The 25,672-nt window shown below is 43.4% G+C and overlaps 1 protein-coding gene across 1 annotated transcript in view; it reads right to left on the bottom strand.

The window, feature by feature from the left end:
• Positions 1-25,672, bottom strand: part of LOC111973502 (piezo-type mechanosensitive ion channel component 2-like) — a 221,509-nt gene that overhangs the window by 184,733 nt on the left and 11,104 nt on the right. Inside the window, 1 exon segment of the mRNA XM_070446791.1 lies at positions 6,329-6,424. Coding sequence (XP_070302892.1) covers positions 6,329-6,424 — 96 coding nt within the window.

The following is a 25,672-nucleotide window of genomic DNA, read 5'->3' as shown; positions in this document are numbered from 1 at the left end:
AGTGATACTACTAGGCCTAGAATGCTGAGGAAAGGAGTGGAGTGATACTACTAGGCCTAGAATGCTGAGGAAAGGAGTGGAGTGATACTATTAAGTCTAGAATGCTGAGGAAAGGAGTGGAGTGATGCTACTAGGCCTAGAATGCTGAGGAAAGGAGTACAGTGATATTACTAGGCAATGGCATTGAGGAGTATACCACCTCAGTCATCGGCTTCATCAATAAGTGTATCGACGACGTCGTCCCCACAGTGACCGTGCATACATTTCCCAACCAGAAGCCATGGATTACAGGCAACATTCACACCAAGCAAAAGTCTAGAGCTGCCGCTTTCAAGGAGAGGGACACTAATCTGGACGCTTATAAGAAATCCCGCTATGCCCTCAGATGAACCATCAAACAGGCAAAGCATCAATACAGGATTAAGATTGAATCCTACTACACTGGCTCTGACGCTCGTTGGATGTTGCAGGGCTTGAAAACTATTACGGACTATACAGGGAAACACAGCCGCGAGCTGCCCAGTGACTCGAGCCTACCAGATGAGCTAAATGCCTTTTATGTTCGCTTCGAGGCAAGCAACACTGAAGAATGCAAGAGAGCACCAGCTGTACCGGACGACTGTGTGTTGACCTGTTCAAAGGTCTTGTTCACATCAGATACTAATGCGTTATCATTCACAAAGCCGTGGGGCCAGATGGATTACCAGGACGTGTACTCAAAGCATGCGTGGACCAACTGGCAAGTGTCTTCACTGAAATTTTCAACCTCTACCTGACCTAGTCTGTAATACCTACATGTTTCAAGCAGATCAACATAGTCCCTGTGCCTAAGGAAGTGAAGGTAACCTGCCCCGTAGCACTCACGTCGGTAGCCATGAAGTGCTTTGAAAGGCTGGTATTCAGCGCACATCAACAACCTTATCCCGGATACCCTAAGACCCACTCCATACCGCCCCAATAGATCCCCAGATGACGCAATCTCAATCGCACTTGTGCGCTGTCCTTTCCCACCTGGACAAAAGGAACACCTATGTGAGAATGCTTTTAATTGACTACAGCTCAGAGTTCAACACCATAGTCCCCAAAAAGCTCATTACTAAGCTAAGGACCCTGGGACTAAACACCTCCCTCTGCAACTGGATCCTGGACTTCCTGATGGGCCGCCACCAGGTGGTAAGGGTAGGCAACAACATGTCTGCCACGCTGATCCTCAACACTGGGGCCCCTCAGGGGTGCGTGCTTAGTCCTCTCCTGTACTCCCTGTTCACCCATGACTACGTGGTTTGTATTGAAGCTGGTCGAGAGTTTCAAGTTCCTTGGTGTCCAAACTATCATGGTCCAAACACACAAAGACAGTCGTGAAGAGGGCACGACAACACCTTTTCCCCCTCAGGAGACTGAAAATATTTGGCATGGGTTCCCAGATCCTAAAAAAGTTATACAGCTGCACCATCGAGAGCATTCTGACCGTTTGCATCACCACCTGGTATGGCAAATGCTCGGCTTCTGACCGAAAGGCGCTACAGAGGGTAGTGCATACAGCCTAGTACATCACTAGGGCCATGCATCCTGCCATCCAGCACCTATATAGTAGGCTGTGTCAGAGGAAAGCCGCAAAAATTGTCAAAGACTCCAGCCACTCAAGTCATAGACTGTTCTCTCTGCTCCCGCACGGCAAGCGGTACCGCAGCGCCAAGTCTAGGACCAAAAGGCTACTTAACAGCTTGAGTTTATTTAGTAAATATTTTCTTAACTCTTTCTTGAACTGCATTGTTGTTTAAAGGGCTTGTAAGTAATAAAGTTTGATTTAATTTGAGTTAGCTGTAGCAAATGTAGCAAATGCTACAGCTAACAAAAAAGCTAACAAATGTTTAATCCATCAAGGAAACAAACTGTGAAACAGTCTCTAATTATACTTCATGATGTGAGTCAGAGGCGTGTGTGTGTACAGCTCGTACCTGTGTGTGTGTGTGTGTGTGTGTTGTGTTGTGTGTGTGTGTGTGTGTGTGTGTGTTGTGTGTGAATGTGCGTGTGTGGTGTGTGTGTGTGTGTGTGTGTGTGTGATGTGTGTGTGTGTGTGTGTGTGGTGTGTGTGTTGGTGTGTGTGTGTGTGTGTGGTGTGGTGTGTGTGTGTGTGTGTGTGTGTGTGTGGTGGTGGGTGTGTGTGACATGACCTCAATTGGCTCCAAAAAGAATCTTGCAATGAACAAAGAAATGTGTCCAGAGCCGGCCCAAGCCAGCATACAGTAATTACCTTGGAATGCAACCTCAACAGAAAGAGCTAGTTGACTGTTCAACAGACAGTGATGCAGAAACTTGCATTCTTCAGCCTCCCTTAACATTTTGCACTATTATTATTAAATTCAGTGCTGAACAAGCGACTGATCCAATTTCTATTGCAAACAACCGGTCCAAAAATGTAAAGATCCAATGCAGCCATTTTTTTTATCTCAATATCAAATCATTTCTGAGTAACAATTAAGTACCTTACTGTGATTGTTTTCAATTAAAACGGCCAAAAATTTACAAAAATAGCTTCTTAGCAAAGAGCAATTTCAAGCTAATATTTTGCTAGGACTGTCTGGGAGTAGACTGAGTGGAGAGGGGAAAACTGAAAACCTGCTGTTATTGGCAGAGAGGTTTGGAACTCTCTTTCTTATTGGTCTATTAACTAATGTCACCAGGCAGGCCAAAACTCCATGCCACGACAACAAGCTGAGATTTCAGGTGTTCTTTTCAAACAGCTCTTACACTAAAAGGGAATTATCATAATTTTTACAATTTCACAACCTCATAGTGTGGAAATATATATAAAACACAGGGAAATCTCATTTTGACTGCACTGGGCCATCAAACGTTATGAAACAGCAATAGAAGTTCAAATACGATCCACATGACAAAATACCCAATGAGTCAAAGCCTCACTGTCGGTTTGCCTTTTAACAGAGGGTCCCAGAGGGTCATGGTTGACAGGTTGCATTGAGGCAGGATTCAAAGTGACAGAGAGGGGGGAATTGGGATGGCAGGCAGATAGGCAGCTCATTGTGTGAACGGTACTGGTGACTCATCGGCTTCCTGGAGAAAAGAGACAGAGGGGCTTGGACGAAGGGGTTTAGGGAGGTGTGGGCCTAGGGTGGGCCCACGCCTCCCATTGAGCTCTGTTTCCTCAGGAAGCCCTCTTGTCTCCTGCGTCCCCCTCTCCAAGGACAGATTACGTCTGTTTGTATTACCGTCCTTCAGGATGGCTCGTAGTAGTGGGGTACTGGAGTTTGCTGGGATTGTGGTGTTGTTTGGTATTACAGAGATTCCTCTGAGGGAACTTATATAGAGCCCAAGTCATCAGGGGAAATGGCTTTTGTGTCAATTAGCAAGGTCTGGGTTGTTTACATCAAGGTTTTGGTTGACTGATAAAGTGCATCAGCCCATGACACTCTGACTGACTGACTTCTCCAAACAGTTATACCACTGCAAAAGTTGGACTTACTGTTTGTGTTTCTGCAATAGTAATGTTTGCTGTCTTCCTCAGAGTTTGGATTTGACTGTGGGAATAACATCAATTGCGTGAATGCCGGAATGCGGGTATGATTGGATCGAGCCCTATTGAATTTGACTAAACATTAGCTATAATTACCTGCTTGACCACAAAGCTTGGCCTCAACAGGTGTCGCGGAGGATGACATATGGACGGTCACTCAAGCTTTATTAGAAAAGCTGTGTAAAATCAGAGAACATTTTGGTTTATAAAGGACTTGAGGAAAATAACTAATTGATGTCCATTTTTTCCAGGAGAGTGGAGATGGGACTGAAGCCCAACACTGGAGTTGTGATGGAGGGAAACAGCTGGAGGAGAATAAACAGGAGAGGAACGATGTCTCAATCTCTCCACCACTCCACCAGCTGCTAGAAGACCAGAGAAGTCTTTACTTTTGAACCCTGACCTCTATCACTTCTTGATTGTCCATCACCGGCATATGATCTTGTTCCATCACAGTTTTTTGTCTCTGTCCATTTGGCTGCCTCAGCTGCTTCGTCCTCCTCCTCAAAAAAAAAAAAAAAATGGGAACCACAAAACTGTAACGCCATTCAAATGGTCATTTAATTTCCCTAGAGGTGTCGAGGTGGAATGAGTGTCATGTCTTCACCTCAATAGAAGTCATAAAATTGTTTTTTGTGAGTAAATATAGAGCAAGAACCTGTCTTTGTGATGTACCGGCGTCATTGGGTAGATATTGAGTCAAGATTTTCCGGCTGAGATTCCCCCCCCCACTGTCACCAACCAACCCACTCGTCCCCCAATGTTTTGGTGGACTACTTTATTTGGGGGGATAACTTTAGATTTTAGTACCAAGCCTTGTCACCCCAAGGCAAGAGAATCTCCTGAAACAAGAGACACATGACTGACAAGCACGTGTTGCATGCTCTGACACGTCTGGAATACTCCCCACCCCTGTTTTGGTAAAAAGCTAAGGGATGGGACTGGAAAAATGCAACCACTCTCACATTCATAGACAGAGCTATGGATGCAAGGACTGAACCTCCATGACATCAAAATAATAGTTGTAATCATGTTTTGAGGCTATACAGTGTTTTCTCAATATTTACTTTGTTGACAAATATTGGAGTAAAACAAGTTTATATTTTGGGTTCTAATGTCACACCCTGGCCTTAGTTATCTTTGTTTTCTTTATTATTTTAGTTAGGTCAGGGTGTGACATGGGGAATGTTTGTGTTTTGTCTCGTTTCGGGTGGTTATATGGAAAAGGGGGTGTTGGGTTTAGTGTATGGGTTTGTGTTGWGTGAATGTTTCTAGGTATGTCTATGGTTGAGTGAATGTTTCTAGGTATGTCTATGGTTGCCTGAGTGGTTCTCAATCAMAGACAGATGTCMTTCATTTGTCTCTGATTGGGAGCCATATTTTAGGCAGCCATAGGCATCATGTTTTTGTTGGGTCATTGTCTAGGTCTGTGTCTGTGTCTAGGTTGCATGTTTGCATTTTGTTCGGTTATAGCTTCACGGTCGTCTATTTGTTGTTTTGCTTCGTTCGTTCATCTCCTAAATAAAGAGAAGATGTATTTTTTACACGCTGTGCCTTGGTCCTCTCTCTCTCCCTTGGACAATCGTGACATCTAATTAGGTATGACAGTTGAACTAAGCTCATGAGGCATTTATAGGTTATATTCTTCAAGAATCAATGGGTACATATAATTAATTTATAACTTTTCAATTCATAACTTTTATAACTTTTCAAGTAACTCCAGAATACCAGATGGAGTGACTAAAAAGGTTTTTCTGACCAGATAACAGCTGGGTTATTAAACACTGAAATAAGTTTAGCCAATGGAGGACAGGATAGGAAGGAGTGTTTATACAATTCACATTAAGGGGAGTATATTCATACACAACACTGCTAATACCTCACTATACACTCACCACCCTATAGAAACACAAGGGAATCAGTTAGATTTAGCGTGTACTGATGCAAAGTGTGTTCCAGCACTGGTAGTAGCCAGAGGCACTGATATTCGATTTTAGGATGAGCTTTCGCAGGCTAATGAGGATGAGAGAGAGAGAGAGAGAGAGAGTTGAACTTGTGGCCAGCTGACACTTAAGGGGGAGAGTGAAGGAGGAGTGCATGTGTCTCTGTGCAGACAGGCAGAAGCTGCATTCTTTCATCTCACTCTGTCCTCCCTCCCTCCCTTTTCCTGAGTGGTGTTATCCCTGCCTGGCTGTCACACATTTTGGGAGGTAGTGTTAAGAAGAGATGTATCTTATATTTAACTGAAGGCTTACAGTGTACAATGAAAGCCATATTCAATCTGAGATGGTAAAGATTGAGGTTCATATGAAGGAAAACCGTACAGGAAAATGTTTCCTCAGTATTTTAAGGACAGATATTGTGTGTGTGTGTGTGTGTGTGTGTGTTGCAATGTCAAACCACAGCACCATCATTTCTCAGCCCTGACTCCTGACCCAGAGGCCAAGGAGTCTGAAATCATTCTGTCACTGAGTGCTGTAAATCCTAGGTTTAGGCCGAGGACATCCATAAACCCTGATAATGTAACCATTTAACCGCTGGCTCTTTAAAATGAATTGTTTGGTTTGATTTGATTTGTTTGCTCAAGGAATTACCAGTTAAGAGTCTCTAAAAGTGTTGTATGTGTCAGTTGACTCTTAGACAGATAACTGTTACCTCCACATCCTCATACCAAAACATATGTGGCCTTTACACTGATGGAAGAGAGCTGTACAGTAAGAACACATCTACTGTAAGAAACAAACCTGACTAAATAAGTTAAATGGAATACATCATGGAGGAAATGTTTCTTACCTTGCATTGTTGTTTTGGTGGGTTCTGGGAACAGTGGGATGAGCAGGAGGTAGATGAGGTAGACAAAAGAGAACCCATTGTACCGGAACAGACAGGCTGCAAAACAACAAGGCAGCAAGTAACACATCGCATCAAAACCCATCTATGACATAATACCCTGGATAAATCAGAACCCATATGTGACATAATAACCTGGATAAATCAGAACCCATCTGTGACATATACCATGGATAAATCAGAACCCATCTATGACATAACACCATGGATAAATCAGAACCCATCTATGACATACCACCATGGATAAATCAGAACCCATCTATGACATAACACCATGGATAAATCAGAACCCATCTATGACATAACACCATGGATAAATCAGAACCCACCGTGGATACCCCCCCCCCCAAGAAGTTAGTAGCCTTAATTAGAAGGAACCAAAATAAAACAGAACAGCAGCACCAACGTTTCAAATTAAAGGGACAAAGAAGTTCGGTGTCTCTAACAGTTAGGATTACAGCTTTGGAGAGTGGTGTGAACAGTGTCGATGGGAGTGGAGGGAAGGGATAGCTCTGTAAAGCCATAGCAGCAGGAAGATGGTTGGGGTGGGGATGCTGCGACGGCTATATCAGTTCACTAATACAGGATTTGTAAAGGCCCGTGCATTACTTTTATTTGAGTTTTTATTCATATATTTGTTTCTATTCCGATTTTTCAGGGGGTGCTGCAGCACCCTCAGCACCACTGCTTCCTGCGGCTATGTATAAACCTCAACGTTTTTGACATACTGTGTTTGATAGATGCCTGCACTGCACTCGACATTCCAACAGTGTTTGACAACAGGCGTTTGGCACTGGAGAAAACTTGGCAGATCTCTGTCGGAATTCCAAAACGGAGTAAAACGACATCTACTACGGCTACACCGTGCCAAAGAAACGTCCAGATTGCATTAAGATAAACCGTGGCTGATGCCATTTAAGTCAAGCATTTTAGCCTGAGTACCAGTCTGTCCATTAGTCTATCTGGGAAAACACACATGCAGCTCAATCTTCAGCCGGAGCAAAGTTTAGGAAAAATGTCATGTATGGCACTTGTGTTAAATAGTCCTGTGAGTCTGTCGGCGCATTCAGCCAAAATTAATTACATTTGCAGCATATTTCTTCAGGCTTTCAAACTAAATGGTCCACTCCTCTGAACAATGATGGACTTGAGTCGTTTTCTAAGGAGCTCTATGAATTATTGCATGCAACAGTGGTTGGTGGCCTGCTTAATGGTAAAATAAAGACTCCATCGCTCACAACCCAGAAATACACACAAAACATAGATTCAAAATTACAATTATATTTTTATGCACAACAATGGACACACTTTTTTCCTTTATGTATTTCCCCTGATACAGCACAGTGGCATTTGTTCCTATTTTTAATAGGTTATATTTCACAGTTTTAAGGTTTCAAAATGTACTTGTACTCTCATCTCTTCTCTCTTCTGCTTCATCCCTTTGTTTGCCATTAAAAAGAGCATTGTTTGCTTTTCCTGAGTGAGTTGTTTTTCAAATTCAGGATTGGGCCTTTATTAAACATTGCCTGCACTTACTTCAGAATTAAGTCATGTCAAGTAGTATTCACAGAATTATTCAAATGACCATCATATGACTAACACCACCATAACCAAGCAGTGGGATGTTAATAGGCGAAATACCAAACCAGTACAATTACACTTTATTCTATTTGAAAATGCTTACACTGCAGGTTGAAAAGTTCAGACGCTACAAGAGACTGTGACTCACAGGGAGGCCTAATTCCGATCGTGGCGATGATGTCAGCATAACCAAGCACATTTACATAGAAAAAAAACCCACATAACTTCCCTTGTCTGTCACGAATGTTGAATAAAATTCAGTGGGTCAAATTTTGAGACAAAATATCGATAGGAAAGTATTATTAAACCCACCTCTGTGTGTGGCAAACAAGATTTGTTTGTTGGTGAACAAAGGCACATGCACAAGAAGGAAGTACATGCACTCGATGCATGCATACTGACCGAAGTCTTGCAGGTGTTTACATGGTTTTGTGCATGTGTCAGATGTTAGAAACAGATATTTCTAATAAGTCGGGGAAATTATAATTTCCTGTGGATATTTTGTCTCGTATTTCAACCCACTGAAAGACCAACCTCACAGACAACCGGTAGAGTAAGTTCAAATATCGTTTTATTCAATATTTAGACTTTAACACCTTTTCCACTTTATATCACAAACCACTCCCTGTTTCCATCCACAGTTTTTATGTCATACCTTATAAATAAAAAAATCACGACAGCTGTGATGGAAACTATCATGACAAAAGGCGAGACCCAGATGCAGACACAGGAGGCAGATGGTTGTAGTCTTAAAATGTTTATTAATCCAAAGGGGTAGGCAAGAAAATGGTCGTGGACATGCAAAAAGGTCAAAACCAGATCAGAGTCCAGGAGGTACAGAGTGGCAGACAGGCTCGTGGTCAAGGCAGGCAGAATGGTCAGGCAGGCGGGTACAAAGTCCAGAAACAGGAAAGGGTCAAAACCAGGAGGACTAGAAAAAGGAGAATAGCAAAAGGAGTACGGGGAAAAACACACTGGGTAAAATAAGCAAAACCTGGAGGGGGTGGAGACAATCACAGGAACAGGTGAAACAGATCAGGGCGTGACAGAAACAGGAAGGTTCAGGTACAATTTTCTAAATAGCAACAGATCATTTTTTGTTAATTTTTGTGTCTGTAAAATGTATTATGCAAAGAAATGGTGGTGGAAATGTGTTTAAGTGCAAATATTGACATTATAACCATCTTATCGAAGTAAACTTGGAGTCACGTGATGATATGGTGTGTGGTCCTCCCACCTACGATTCAGGAAACCATACAGTTTAGTAGGCTACAGATGAAATTACTTCTGATGAACTTCACAGGGTGGTGAAAGTGCACAGTGATGAGCTTGATGCTCCTTTCCAATAAATATCGATGGTATGATTCTAAATGACATGATGATCGATGCTTGGCTGCCGTTTGACAAATACAATTATTCTTGCTTTTATCCATAATAATGTCATCATGTAGACTAGCCTACCTGCGCTGCAAACTGTTGGCTAGAGCACAGGCACCAAGACCAGAGTGGCACATCTGCTATTTAACACAACAATTTTGACAAAACTATCAGTAGACTGGAAACACATTGAACTTTAGTTTTTAAAATGCGCATATTTTCTTCATGCAGATTTTAGAATATTTGCATGAAAATCTGTTGCCAATTGGATGGAAAGCTAGCTACAGTCTGATTCAAACTCATGCCCTCTTGGGGCTGGTCCTTAGAATCTTCGGTCTCCTCATTCATTCAGGGAGAGCTACATGACAGGTAACAGGGCGACAGGTAGCCTAGAGGTTACGAGCGTTGGGCCAGTAACAGTAAAGGTCGCTGGTTTGAATCCCTGAGCCATCTTGGGGAAAAATCGGCCGATGTACCCCTGAGCAATGCATTTAACTCCTGTAAGTTGTTCTGGATAAGAGCATCAGCTAAATGACTAAAACGTATACTGAGCAAAAATATGAATGCAACAATTTCAAATATTTACAGTAATATAAGGAAATCAGTCAATTTAAATAAATTCATTAGGCCCTAATCTATAGATATCACATGACTGGGCAGGGGGGCGGCCATGGGTGAGACCGGGAGGACACCCACTGGGGAGCCAGGCCCAGCCAATCAGAATGAGTTTTCCCCACAAAAGGGCTTTATTACAGACAGAAATACTCCTCCGCCAAGTAAGTTTCCAATTTATTTTTGTAAACAATTTTCAGCATTTTTTTCTGTACATGTTTGCAAATACAACCTCCGGAATGTAAAGAGCCTCGAGGTTAGAGCATTGGGCCAGTTACCAAAAGGTTGCTGGTTTGAATCCCAGAGCCTACAAGGTGAAATCTCTGTTGCTTTGCCCTTGAGCAAGGCAGGTAACCCCAATTGCTCCAGGGGTGCTGTACAATGGTGACCCTAGCCATGAACCCATTCCCTGCGGGTGTCTCAGGAGGAGTTGGGATACGCAAAAAACACATTTCCATTAAACACTTGTACAAGTGTGTAACAGGAATATAAGCCCTCCCCCCCTCCCCCCCACACCAACTAAATACCCTGCCAGGTCCACTACTAAACACAGTAGTTTCAGCACAAAACATTGGCCAATACTACAGAATATATGGAGGTAAATATACGCAAATGAAAAAATATATGGAGGGAAATTCAGCGAGAGTAGAGAGATATCCCAGGTTACACTACGTGGCATTATTAAGTGAGTCATGGATTAAATACTGTAACATATAGTAACTGCACACCTGTTTCTACTGTATTTCAGTATGAACAATATATACGCAGCTATACATTTATACTGGTACACTAAATACAGAGGACCTGTGTCTCACATCTGCATCCTTTCCCCTGTGCGGCATGTGACAATCAAAAGTGTTATGACACTTCTTCAAACATGATCCTCATCGGCAGAAGACTGAAAATGTCTAGAATTATTGTTCAACAGAAGCAGCTGTGTACTCCCTCCCTCCCTCCCTGCCTGCCTGCCTGCCTGCCTGCCTCGCTCCCCTGCCTGCCTGCCTGCCTGCCTGCCTGCCTGACTGCCTGCCTGCCTCCCTCCCTCCCTCCCTGCCTCCCTTCCTTGACCAGCACTTAAAGGGTTGGCCCAGTGCATGGGTTGCAGGCAGACTTGTATCAAGTTAGTGTACACCATTACAATAACAAAGTCCATTCATTAATATCACTTGAAGCAACAAGGTTCGGCTTTGCATTGCAGAGAGCAGAATATTTAGGCGTTTTCAACAGTGATTTAACACCGGAGGCGTTTATTTACAGGTAGTCTCACGTTGCCATGCCTCCAAAATCACGTCGCTGTCACGCCTCCCTTGGAGGTCTGGAGAATTTTGATTGGATGTTACATTTCAAGAACCCTCCCCCCACATGCCCGTTGGTGCTGCGTGTTATGTCCGTCACTGTTTTCCGAACGGGAAGGACACATTTTGCAGAGAGTTGTTCCGTATGCTAGTTTCCAACATTGAAGAAAATTGAAGAAAACGTTAATTCTGTTTTGTCAGAAGTGTGCTCTGTACACCAAATCGACATCAACATATTCTGATGAGGGTTTTACCTGCGATTTCCCGGCCATTCTCACGCACTGTTGCACCTACGGCACTAATCTAGTGAGCACTATTGGAGCTCCGCCCATGCAAGGCATTTGATTGGTTTAATGTGTTGTGAGGCATCACTGGTTTACATTGGGTTCCCACCCCTATTTAGCAATTTTTCTGCCATTAACTTCCCCAGGCTTCCTGTTTTAGGGAAGCCTGGTTCACAACGAGGGTAATGTACAGGATATTGATGGTTTAGATTCATGTATTGTAGTTATGGCAGTATAGCAATCTTCATTTGTGTGTGTGTCTGTGTGCGTGTGTGTAACATTGTCGCTTTCGTTGCTCCCCTCGCTCCAACCTGGGCTTGAACCAGAGACCCTCTGAACACATCAACAACGGCCTCGAAGCATCATTTCCTATCGCTCCACAAAAGCCACGGTCCTTGCAGAGCAATGGAAACAACTACTTCAAGGTCTCAGAACGAGTGACGTCACCAGTTGAAATGCTACTAGTGTGCACCTCTAACTAGCTAGCCATTTTACACCGGCTACACCTGTGTGTGAGTGTGTGTTATGGTTCTGGATCTGTGTGGATGGTGAGCCCTGTCTCTGGCAGTGTTATTGGGATTAGGTGTACATTAACACTTCCCCCCAGCGGGTGACCTCCTATTGGCAGCCAGCACACAGCTCAACTGGGGCAGCAGCTTCAATCAGCTGGGTCTTCAGGACAAGCCTGACTGTTTGGAGTAGGAGTCGTGACCAGAGCCACTGCCAACACACAACACCCCATGCTGCCCCAAAATGTCCGCACCCCGTTTATTGTCCTTACTGAGCTGCAAACACTGCAAATGATTACCCTCCTAATATGTGCTGTGGGTTTAAGTGACCCTAATGATTGTAGTTCGGTACGATACTGGCGGAGAGAGGAAGGGAGGCCATGTCTGTGTTTGTGGGTGCAGAGCAGCACAATTCCACTTCCATTGCTTGCTCGTCAAGCTCCAAGTCAGGCAGAGTTTGCACTTCACCACCTATGCTGTAGACACCCCATTAACTATTACTCCTTGAACTGAAATACATATAGTGGGGGATATACACAAGACGGGGTTTGAGTTCAATCTAGAAGCTGAAACAATCAACAAATGAACAGCACTTAATGTTCTTTGGGGCTAATCTTAGTTTGCTTTGGTCAAATCAAAACGTCTCTATTCTGCCGTGAGAGAATGCTGGAAAGCCTGCTTGAATATCTTGTCAGAGACAGAAATCGGTCCAAAGTGTATATATAGCATGTTGTGGAATGTGACTACAGGCATGTCTTGTTGTGAACAAACATGTAAATCAGAGACCAAGTGTGCTTATGTATCATAAGTTATCCTATTTATAATAAGTTAACTTATTTATCATAAGCCGTTGGCTTTTGAGAACACTGAGGCTTGACAAGTAAAGAAAGGACTTAAGTTAAACTGACAGTCATGGAGAAGGACTTAGAGTTTGGCTTTGCTTTGGTATGATAATTCTATCTGATGTTACAGTATACCACAGTCAGGGTGTGGTATTGCTCTCTAGCGTCTAGCTAGCCCTTAACAGAAAGGAAAGGAGACAGACAGTAAAGTGTTGCAAATTCGGCATGCCAGCATCATTAATAAACATGGCGTCGTCGAGGAGTAATAAAGTTTAATGATACAAACAACTGTGTGGGTTAAAATAACACATTGATAAAAATTAGTTGTGACACAAAACAGCGTGTGGTATGTCCTTAAATCAGATGAACTCAGCTATTTTCCTTTCTAGCAGCTGCAGGGCACAGATATAGAATTTTAGTAAACATAAAATGTTAATTAAGGGAGTTGAATTATGCAACCCAGTGGATATTACCGGTAAAAGCACATCAAAATATCAATTACTGCTCCACAAAGAAATTATGAACAATAAATATTTTAACCCTTCCATAACTCAACCTTCCCACTTCTGGCCAACTGAACGACTAGAGTTCCCAAAATTATAAACTAAGCTTTGAATTTCAGTTGTTCAATTACTTATTTCAAAATCTGCATCAGGGTTAGATTAATCTAGATTTACAGAATATCCTGCAAATAATGAAAGTTTTGCAAATCATGAAGGATCATAGCAAAATGTACTTTTAAATCACACGGGGTGGCAGGAACGTGCACAGATAGGGCTCTACCTGTGCAGAACACACGCCTTTTTTTGTCCTTCCAGTCTCCAAAGTGCCCATTGGTGGTATAACTTCCCCCAGAATGTTTTTATTGTTTTTGTTTAAATGTGTTTACTGCGCAAAGGCATATCCAGATTAGTGACCAGAAGATTCCCTTCTTCCAGTCTTGCCTGGCAAAAACAGAGTAGTCCAACGTTTATCATCCCATATAAAATACAGTTTAGCAATCTACTACTGACTCATGTCTGCCAGAACAATAGGCTACCTGGCGATTTGATTGATCATATTCATACTTCAGATAGGCCTAGTTTGGGTGCCTACTGGCTATATGTCTAAAGATAAGCAGCTGTAACATCACACTGCCTTCAATATTATGAGATGAATATGTAACATATCTGATTAATGTATTGTATTACGATATTTGTGAGGATAGTTTTAGAAAGAGAGGGTCCAGATTGTCTAGCCCAGCTGATTTGTACGGGTCCAGGTTATGCAGCGCTTTCAGAACTTCTGCTATCTGGATTTGGGTGAAGGAGAAGCTGGGCAGGCTCAGGCAAGTAGCTGCGGGGGGGGGGGGGGAGCTGTTGGCCGGGGTTGGGGTAGCCAGGAGGGAAAGCATTGCCAGCCGTAGAGAAATGCTTAATAAAATGTTCGATTATCATGGATTTATCAGTGGTGACTGTGTTACCTAGCCTCTGTGCAGTTGGCAGTTGGGAGGTGCTCTTGTTCTCCATTGACTTTACAGTGTCCCAAAACTTTTTGAATTTCTGTTTGGAAAAGCTAGCCTTTGCTTTCCTGACTGACTGCGTGTATTGGTTCCTGACTTCCCTGAACAGTTGCATATCGCAGAGACTATTTGATGCTATTGCAGTCCGCCACAGGATGTTTTTGTGCTGGTCAAGGGCAGTCAGATCTGGAGTGAACCAAGGGCTATATCTGTTCTTAGTTCTACATTTTTTGAAAGGGGCATGCTTATTTAAGATGGTGAGGAAATTACTTTTTAAGAACGACCAGGCATCCTCGACTGACGGGATGAGGTCAATATCCTTCCAGGATACCCGGGCCAGGTCGATTAGAAAGGCCTGCTCGCAGAAGTGTCCTGAGGCTGCATTTATTGTAGCTGGGTATTTTAACAAAGCTAATTTAAGAACAAGGCTAACTAAATTCTATCAGCATATCGATTGCAGTACACGAGCGAGTAACACGCTCGACCATTGCTACTCTAATTTACGCGATGCATACAAGGCCCTCCCCTGCCCTGCTTTTGGCAAATCTGACTATGACTCCATCTTGTTGCTCCCCTCCTATAGGCAGAAACTAAAACAGGAAGCGCCCGTGCTTAGGTCTATCCAAAGCTGGTCTGACCAATCGGATTCCACGCTCAAGATTGCTTCAATCACGTGGACTGGGATATGTTCTGAGCAGCGTCAGAGAATAACATTGTCGTATACGCTGACTTGGTGAGCAAGTTTATAAGGAAGTGTATAAGTGATGTTGTACCCACTGTGACTATTACCTTCCCTAACTTGAAACCGTGGATTGATGGCAGCATTTGCGCAAAACTGAAAGCACTTACCACCGCATTTAATCATGTCAAGGTGACTGGAAATATGGCAGAATACAAACAGTGTAGTTATTCCCTCCGTAAGGCAATCAAACAAGCAAAGCGTCAGTATAGAGACAAAGTGGAGTCGCAATTCAACGGCTCAAACACGAGACGTATGTGACAGGGTATACAGACAATCACGGATTATAAAAAGAAAATCAGCCCCATCGCGGACATCGACGTCTTGCTCCCAGACAAATTAAAGAACTTCTTTGCGCGCTTTGAGGACAATACAGTGCCACCGACGCGGCCTGCTACCAAAGACTGTGGGCACTCCTTCTCCGTGGCCGACGTGAGTAAAACATTTAAATGTGTGCCGGCCCAGACGGCATCCCTAGCCGTGTCCTCAGAGCATGCGCAGACCAGCTGGATGGTATGTTAACAGATATATTCAATCAATCCCTATCCCAGTCTGCTGTCCCCACATGCTTCAAGATGACCACCATTGTTCCTGTTGCCAAGAAAGCAAAGGTAACTGAACTAAATGACAAGTGCTTTGAGAGACTAGTCAATGATCATATCACCTCCACCCTACCTGTCACCCTAGACCCACTCCAATTTGCTTACCGCCCCAAAAGGTCCACAGATGATGCAATCGCCATCACACTGCACACTGTCCTATCCCATCTGGAAAAGTGGAATACCTATGTAAGATTGCTGTTCATTGACTACAGCTCAGCATTTAACACCATAGTACCCTCCAAACTCATCATTAGGCTTGAGACCCTGGGTCTGTGCAACTGGGTCCTGGACTTCCTGACGGGCCGCCCCCAGGTGGTGACGGTAGGAAACAACATCTCCACTCCGCTGATCCTCAATACAGGGGCCCCACAAGGGTGCGTTCTCAGCCCCCTCCTTTACTCCCTGTTCACCCACTGCGTGGCCATGCACGCCTCCAACTCAATCATCAAGTTTGCAGACGACACAACAGTGGTAGGCTTGATTACCAACAACGACGAGACAGCCTACAGGAAGGAGGTGAGGGCCCTCGGATTGTGGTGTCAGGAAAACAACTTCTCACTCAATTGTAAGCAAAACAAAAGAGATGATCGTGGACTTCAGTAAACAGCAATGGGAGCACCGAGAGGTGGCTGCCTACCTACAGGCTTGATATCATTGGCCACTTTAATAAATGGAACACTAGTCACTTTAATAATGCCACTTTAAGAATGTTTACATATCTCGCATTACTCATCTCATATGTACACTACCGTTCAAAAGTTTGGGGTCACTTAAAATGTCCCTGTGTTTTGAAAGAACAGCACCGTTTTCTGTTCATTAAATAACATCAAAATTGATCAGAAATCAGTTTAGACATTGTTAATGTTGTAAATGACTATTGTAGCTGGAAATGGCAGATTGTTATGGAATATCTACATAGGCGAACAGAGGCCCATTATCAGCAACCATCACTCTCTGTGTTCCAATGGCGCGTTGTGTTTAGCTAATCCAAGTTGATCATTTTAAAGGCTAATTGATCATTAGAAAACCGTTTTGAAATTTTGTTTGAGCACAACTGAAAAGCTGTTGTTCTGATTAAAGAAGCAATTAAAAACTGGCCTTCTTTAGACTAGTTGGTATCTGGAACATCAGCATTTGTGGGTCGATTACAGGCCTCAAAATGGCTAGAAACAAAGGACTTTCTTCTGAAACTCATCAGTCTATTCCTGTTCTGAAAAATGCAAGGCTATTTCATGCGAGAAATTGCCAGAAACTGCAATCTCATACAAACGCTGTGTATACTCCCTTCACAGAACAGAACAGTGTAAACTGGCTCTAACCAGAATAGAAAGAGGAGTGGGGCCTGGTGCACAACTGAGCAAGAGGCAAGTATATTTAGAGTGTCCTCACCTGGAGCTTCATTAAATAAGTACCGCAAAACACCAGTCTCAACGTCAACAGTGGAGAGCGACTCTGGGATGTGCTCATATGTTGCTCTCTAATATGAAAAGCAGTCATTCAGATTTTAAACTGCACCGTTATGAGGGATGTCAAGGGAGTAAGGATGGGAGTCAGGAGTGAGGGATGGGTCAAGGGGTGAGGGATGGGAGTCAAGGGGTGAGGGATGGGTGTCAAGGGTGCGTAATGGGTGTCAAGGGGTATGGAGGTATGGGGAGTTCAAGGGTGTGAGGGATGGGGAGTCAAGGGGTGAGGGATGGGGAGTCAAGTGGTGAGGGATGGGGAGTCAGGGATACCATATATTGTACATATTAAATACAAGACATGTTATGGTTTTGTTATCTGTTTTAACAAACCTTTTTTATTTTTGTACTTACTGTATGTATTGTATATTGTTGTTTTGTGGTGTGGTTTTCATATAAGCCCATTGGCTTCCAACCACACCTGTAAACATTTTTTTTTGCTTTATTTTGTTTTTATCTGTATTGGTGTCTATCACTTGTTTACTTTGGTGCAAATAAATAAGTAATAAATGAATATGCTATCACATATCTCTAATATACACTGAACAAAAATATAAACGCAACATGCAACAATTTCAAAGATTTGACTGAGTTACAGTTCATATGAGGAAATCAGTCAATATAAATAAATAGATTAGGCCCTAATCTATGCATTTCACATGACTGGGGAATACAGTTGGTCACATATACCTTAAAAAGAAGGTAGAGGCGTGGATCAGAAAACCAGTCAGCATCTGGTGGGACCACCATTTGTCTATAGCAGCGTGACACTTTGCATAGGCTGCTGATTGTGGCCTGTGGAATGTTATCCCACTCCTGTTCAATGGCTATGCAAAGGTGTTGGGTATTGGTGGGAACTACCCCACCGCCACCATGGGGCACTCACAACATTGGCATTAGCAAACCGCTCGCCTACACAACGCCATACAACGCTGTATGCCATCTGCCCGGTACACTTGAAACCGGCATTCATCCTTTGAAGAGCACACTTCTCCAGCGTGCCAGTGGRCATTGAAGGTGAGTATTTGCCCACTGAAGTCGGTTACGACACCAAACTCCAGTCAGGTCAAGACCCTGGTGAGGACGACATGCACACATATGAGCTTCCCTGAGGTTTCTGACAGTTTGTGCAGAAATTCTTCAGTTGTGCAAACCCACAGTTTCATCAGCTGGTCTCAGATGATCCCACAGGTGATGAAGCCGGATGTGGAGGTCCTGGGCTGGCMTCGTTACACGTGATCTGCGGTTGTGAGGTCGGTTGTGAGTACTGCTAAATTCTCTAAAACGAAGTTGGAGGCAGCTTATGGTAAATAGATTAACATTAACATCTCTGGCAACAGCTCTGGTGGACATTTCTGCAGTCAGCATGCCAATTGCATGCTCCCTCAAAACTATGCCACACCTGTCAGGTGGATGGATTATCTTGGCAAAGGAGAWATGCTTACTAAGAGGGATGTAAACAAATTTGTGCCCAAAAAGTTTGAGCAAAATAAGATTTTTGTGCGCATGGAATATTTCTGGGATCTTTTATTTCAGCTTGGTATAGATGACATTCAGTATCAAATGACATTTTATTTGTCACATGCGCCTAATACAACAGGTGTAGGTAGACCTTACAGTGAAATGCTTACTTACAAGCCCTTAACCAATAATACATTTTAAGAAAAATAAGTGTTAAGAAAGTATTTACTKAAATTGACTGAAGTAAAAAATAAAAAAACTACAAATAATTCAAGAGCAACAATAAAATAACAGTAACAAGGCTATATGCGGGGGTACCGGTACAGAGTCAATGTGTGGGGGTACAGGTTAGTCGAGGTAATTGAGGTAATATGTACATGTAGGTAGAGGTAAAGTGACTATGCATAGATAATAAACAGAGAGTAACAGCTGCTAATTAGTTGATAGGTGAGGAATTTAGACTTTCACAGTAAATCGTGCATTGATGCCAATCCACTTTCTGTGTTTTTCAGGATTAATAATCAGAACTGGCCAAAAGATTTATGAATAGTTGTTGTTTTAAWATTGACTGTTAATTTCTGCCGGTTTTGTTTATTCAGTGTGAGTATTTTCTGTTCGGTGAGTGTTTTGGCTAAGAACAATCTCCAGGTCCCTGGCACAGTCATTGTCTACACCGAATAATATTGATGTTGACATAAAAAATAATAGCAAGCGCTGACGAATATATATCCAAAACATATTTAAAAAATACCCCCAAAATTGCCTCTTTTTTTATATCAGAGCTAAATATTAATATTAAGCGTAAATATGTCAGTTCATTGATGCTGCTGGAATTTATGGGAGGTGGAGAAGACAGAGACCGTAGGCGGGAAGAGTGTGCACAGACACACAAGATCCCTTCTGCCACCGGCCCCATCCCAAATATTTCKGTTTTCACAGGTAACTCAATATGTTATTTCACTGGGTTCTGTTTACACTAGACCTTCCAAACCTGAAGATGTCTGAAGCTCATGAATGAGCCTGAACTAACTCTGGTGTGCCTTGTTGCTCAAAAAATGACTAAAACTAGCTACACCCTGCTTGTATCTTCATATACCCCCACCCTGCAACACTGCTACCATACCATCACACTGCAGGTTCCACCACCGCTTATCCTCAGGAATGTAACTTTATGAAACTACTGACTGGTAATCAGATGGTACTACTGCACATGACAGTTCTCAGTACAGATGAGACATTAATATGCATTTTGCACTCTTTTTCAAAGCAAGCTCGCACGTAAAATGCAGATATACAATTTTATGCAAAATTGTGCATGTACGTTGAGAAWACTTGTTCATAACTCAAAGTTGAGTCAATTCACAAACTACCAGCCCAAATCAACCCTCCACCAGCAAGTTAATCTCTAAGAACCATATAGGGGGGACAGATGCCTTGCAAGAATCAACATGAGAGGTTTACTTCTATATTAGATTGTCCCTTACAACAACAAAAAAACATATACAAAAATAATGGTTTTCGGACACATGTATGGTATGAACAGGGAGATTTAAAAAATATATAAAATAAAAAGTTTGATTTTCACAAGTCAGAAACACGGTTTTTGTACACGTGTGAAGTTTCACATGGATTTTTCACATGTGAACAAATCACGTGAAAAATGTCACATTGTGTTTTTACATGCTCTGTCTCCTAGATGAAGTTATTTCAATGGCCATTTAAACAAAAATTACTCAACATTGCTCTGTCTCCTAGATGAAGTTATTTCAATGGCCATTTAAACAAAAATTACTCAACATTGTAATGATGAGAGACCAGAAAGAGAGAGATGGGAGGCTAATTATGGGGTTATTAGTGGGAAAATCCACAGTCATTGTTGCATAAGGTTATATCTCATGAGTACATCACCAATACGTCAGTTCAAAAATAATTAAATCACCCTACTACAGAGACATCAGATACTTTGACAACAACAACAAGTTGCGTTACCTGAATATTAAATTGTGTTCATTTCTATCATAGGCAGAACTGAGGTAAAAGATAGAAAGCCTAACACAAATGTTTGTCTGCAAGTGGGAGCTTTTGGACTAAAGGACTAGCACATCGTTCAGTGCTACCATTGCTATTTTTTTACCCCCTTTTCCTCCCCAATTTCATCATATCCAATTGGTAGTTACAGTCTTGTCCCATCGCTGCAACTCCCGTACAAACTCGGGAGAGACGAAAGTTGAGAGCCGTGCGTCCTCCAAAACATAACCTTGCCAAGTCGCACTGCTTCTTTACACAATGCACGCTTAACCCGGAAGCCAGGTGAACCAATGTGTCGGAGGAAACGCTGTACACCTGGCGACCGTGTCAGCGTGCATGCGRCCGGCCCGCCACAGGAGTCACTAGAGCGTGATGGGACAAGGACATACCGGCCGGCCAAACCCTACCCTAACCCGGACGATGCTGGGCCAATTGTGCGTCGCCTCATGGGTCTCCCGGTCACGGCTGGCTGTGACACAGCCCGGTATCGAACCAGGGTCTGTAGTAACGCAGCTGTGTAGACCGCTGCGCCACTCAGGAGACCTGTATAAATTAGGTGCCCAATACAATCATGGACCCTGTATCCAGGCATCTTGCATGTGTTAAGCAGACAGCATACTAAGAACATGGGAGGTTTATTTCAGTAACTTTAATCAATGATTGGTTTACACCAAAGGCTTTCTAATTAAACTGTCACTGTAAGATTACCAAACCTAATAAACTGGGCAGTTTAAACTGGGCACCTATGAATGTGTCTATTTTACTTTTACCCAATTATTTGACACATGTTCTGGAAACCAGACACTTTGAGTTGTGATATACAACTGTCTTGTTTCTAGTGGTCTCCCTGAGCTCTGAGTTCTGTGTGGTTGGGAGAGTCCGCACAAAAGGGCCTTTCAGGTGGCTGAGTATAGTTCAGTGGCACTGTTGTCAGATTATAGACAGGAAACAGTTCAGATAAAACTGTATGAATAGTCTGACTATAAAGCCAAAGGGGAGAGAGAGAGAGAGAGAGAGAGAGAGAGAGAGAGAGAGAGAGAGAGAGAGAGAGAGAGAGAGAGAAGAGGAGAGAGAGAGAGGAGAAGAGAGAGAGAAGAGAGAGAGAAGAGAAGAGAGGAAGAGAGAGAGAGAAGAGAGAGAGAGAGACGAGACAGGAGTGATAGAAGAGAAAGAGAGGAGAGAGAGAAAGAAGAGAGAGAGGTGATGAACGAGAAAGAGAGAGAGAGAGAGAAAGAGAGAGAGAGTGACTGAACGAGAGAGAGAGAAAGAGAGAGAGAGTGACTGAAAGAGAGAGAAAGAGAGAGTGAGAGAAAGAGTGAGAGAAAGAGAGAGAGCGAGAGAGAGACAGGGAGAGTGAGAGAGAGAAAGAGAGAGAGAGAGAGATACTGAGGGAGAGAGACCTCCAGGGAACTACAGAGTGATATGCAAATCTATAAAGTATTTTAACAAAAGTCATGCCTACTTGTGTACTCATCCACTGGGGCAAAGGCTGTTTTACTGATAATGGTGTCAACTGCTTTTGAGACATGTTGACTTTTAGTCAAATGAAACCAACTGACCAGTGATGGAATAATAATCACACATTTATACAAATATATGTTTTTGTGATATATTTATCACCAGGTATTTCAAAACATGTCTATACTGCTAATACGACTGGCTGTTTCCATCCAGCTCAAGTTGGACTCCTAAATTATAGGCTACAGATACATTTTTGTTTCTTATTGGGCCATGATCTAGTTGCACTGTGGATAATTGCTTTAGATAAGGGAAAACTGGCATCTGAGAGAAAGAGAGAGAATGAGAAAGGTGCCTATGAGCACTGAGCCTTGAAGTGGAAAGGCAATCACTTAAACTGCCTATGAGGACTGAGTCTTGCCACGTATGCCTCTTCTGTGCCCTGGAAACCAACTGTTACTGGAACGGCTGAGCCTCATTGGCTCTGCTAAATGATCGAGGCGGCTGCCATTTGTGTTGATTTACCCAGCATCTCGCCTTGATTAGGCTYAAAAGATGGGCATTTAAATGAGGCTGGGATTTGACCACGTGTTGCCCGAAACCACACGTCTCTTTCTCTCCTCTTTCTTTCTCAAATTAAATCAAATCACATCACATTATTTTGGTCACATACACATGGTTAGCAGATGTTATATCGAGTGTAGCGAAATGCTTATGACATCTGCTAACCATGTGTATGTGACCAATATAATGTGATGGGATTTGACTTGATTTTGAGCTAACATAGGCTAATGCGATTAGCATAAGGTTGTAAGTAACAAGAACATTTCCCAGGACATAGACATATCTGATATTGGCAGAATTCTTAAATTCTTGTTCATCTAACTGCACTGTCCAATTTACAGTAGCTATTACAGAGAAAGAATACCATGATATTGTTTGAGGATAGTGCACAGTTTTGAACAGGAAAAGTTATTAATAAACAAATTAGGCACATTTGGGCAGTTGATACAACAATTTGAACAGAAATGCAATGGTTCATTGGATCAGACTAAAACTTTGCACCTACACTGCTGCAATCTAGTGGCAAAAATCCAAACTGTACCTGGGCTGGAATAATACATTACGGCCATTCTCTTGCATTTCAAAGATGATGATACAAAAAAAATACAAAAAACATTTGTTTTTTTCTTTGTATTATCTTTTACCACATCTGTGTTATATTCTCCTACATTCCTTTCCCATTTACACAAACTTCAAAGTGTTTCCTTTCAAATGGTATCAATAAAATACATATCCTTGCTTCAGGGCCTGAGCTACAGGCAGTTAGATTTGGGCATGTCATTTTAGGCAAGAATTGAAAAAAAGGGGGCTAATCTTAACAGTCTCACTGCTCCTAGGCAGGTTAAGTGATGGTCTGTCCACTTCAAGACTCGGTGCTCATAGGCAGTTTAAGTGATGGCTTTTCCACTTCAAGACTCAGTCCTCATAGGCAGTTTAAGTGATCGCCTTCAACTTCAAGACTCAGTGCTCATAGGGAGTTTAAGTGATGGCCTTTCCACTTCAAGACTCAGTCCTCATAGGCAGTTTAAGTAATGGCCTTTCCAATCAAGACTCGTCCTCATAGGCAGTTTAAGTGATGGCCTTTCCCAATTCAAGGACTCGTCCTCATAGGCAGTTTAAGTGATGGCCTGTCCACTTCAAGACTCCCAGTTGAAAGCCTTGCGGCACCACATGTAGGGCTCTCGAGTGGCGGGCCGCAGCGCTCTAGAACACTGCATCTCAGTGCTAGAGGCATCACTACATCTCAGTGCTAGAGGCATCACTAACATCTCAGTGCTAGAGGCATCACTACATCTCAGTGCTAGAGGCATCAACTAACATCTCATGCCTAGAGGCATCACTACATCTCAGTGCTAGAGGCATCACTACATCTCAGTGCTAGAGGCATCACTACATCTCAGTGCTAGAGGCATCACTACATCTCAGTGCTAGAGGCGTCACTAACAGACCCATGTTTTGATTTCCAGGGCTGATATCACAAACCAGCTGTGATTGGCAGTCCCATAGTGGCGGCGCACAATTGGTCCCAGCGTCTATCCGTCTCGGCGTTAGGGTTTTTGCCGTCGGGGTAGGCTCTTCATTGTAAATAAAGAATTGTTCTAACTGACTTGCCTAGTTTAAATAAAGGTTAAATAGATAATTTAAAAAAATTTACAAACACTGGTCCCCTTCTCTCCAGCCATGCATGGCTTCATTATAGCCCATTACTGGTCCCGGCTCTGTATAAACTTTGCTGTCTCCTGTATACCCTGGGACTCCATTAAAACAAAACCGTGTTCTCCGAAAAAAACAGAAATATAGAGAGTGACGCCGTAGGTAAAAGGTCAAACATAATATACGGTTGTGGTCAACCAGTGCATCGTAAGGGGACAACTGAGGGGCAGTAGGCTGGAACATCAAATAGCCATCAGGTAGAATGGCTTCTTTGTTTCCACGTACTGTAAGATCTCCCTGGTTGAGATTTCATAATTAGAAACAGTCATCACTGCTAGTTGGTCTGAATGTTAACAGGTTTAATATCTTATCATTTCGTTAAGAGAGGCAGATACAGTCGCTCCTCCATTTCAGGAGCGGAATGATCCAAACTTACCCTTCAAGAAGCTATTTTTCATCAGGGTGAATCAAAGACAGAGAGACTGCGGCTCTCTCCTTCCCTCTCTCCTCTCCCTCCCGCTCTCTTCTCTCCCTCCGCTCTCTACCTCTCCCTCCTCCAGCTCTCTCCTTCCCCTCCTTCCGTTCTCTACCACTCTTCCCTTCCCCGCTCCCCCCCTCCCTACCACGCTCGCTCACAGTTACGGTCGACACGACTCCCTCCTGCTCTCCTCCCCCCTCCATCCTGCTCTCGCTGGCTGTCCCCCTCCATCCCGCTCTCTCTCTCCCTCCCACTCGCTCTCTTCCACTCAACTCCCTCCTCCCTCCTGCTCCTCCCCTCTCCTCTAGGCCCGCGCACGCCACCCCCTCCCACTCTCGTTCTCCCTCCACTCTCTTTTTTCCCTCTTCTTATTCCTATTCTCCTTCTCCATCTCCCTCCCTCCGTTCTCTTCCTCTCCCTTCTTATCTGTTTCCCTCCTCGCTCTCTTTGTCTCTCCTTTTCCCTCCCTCTCCCCCTTCCTCTCTCTTTTTCTCCACGGATATGAATCCAAACTAACCTTCAAGAAGCTATTTTCAGAATAGGTGATCAGAAGAACAGAGAGACTGCGGCTCTTCCTTCTCCTCTCTCCCCTCTCCTCCCCTCTCTTCCCTCCCTCCCGCTCTCTACCTCTCCCTCTCCTAGCTCTCTCCTTCTCCCTTCTTCCGCTCTCTACCACTCCCTCCCTCCCTCCTCCATCCCTCCCTCCCTCCCTACCTCCTCCCTCCCTCCCCTCCCTCGCCACGCTCGCTCCCTCCTGCTCTCCCCTCCATCCTCTCTCTTCTCTCCCCCCTCCATCCCGCTTCTCTTCCCTCTCCTCCCACCAGCTCTCTCCAACTCAACATA

This window comes from Salvelinus sp. IW2-2015, linkage group LG14 (genome assembly GCF_002910315.2).
Source record: "Salvelinus sp. IW2-2015 linkage group LG14, ASM291031v2, whole genome shotgun sequence".
Classification (NCBI taxonomy): domain Eukaryota; kingdom Metazoa; phylum Chordata; class Actinopteri; order Salmoniformes; family Salmonidae; genus Salvelinus; species Salvelinus sp. IW2-2015.
The sequence above is the reverse complement of the archived record's forward strand: the minus strand, read 5'-3'. Positions and strand labels throughout refer to the sequence as shown.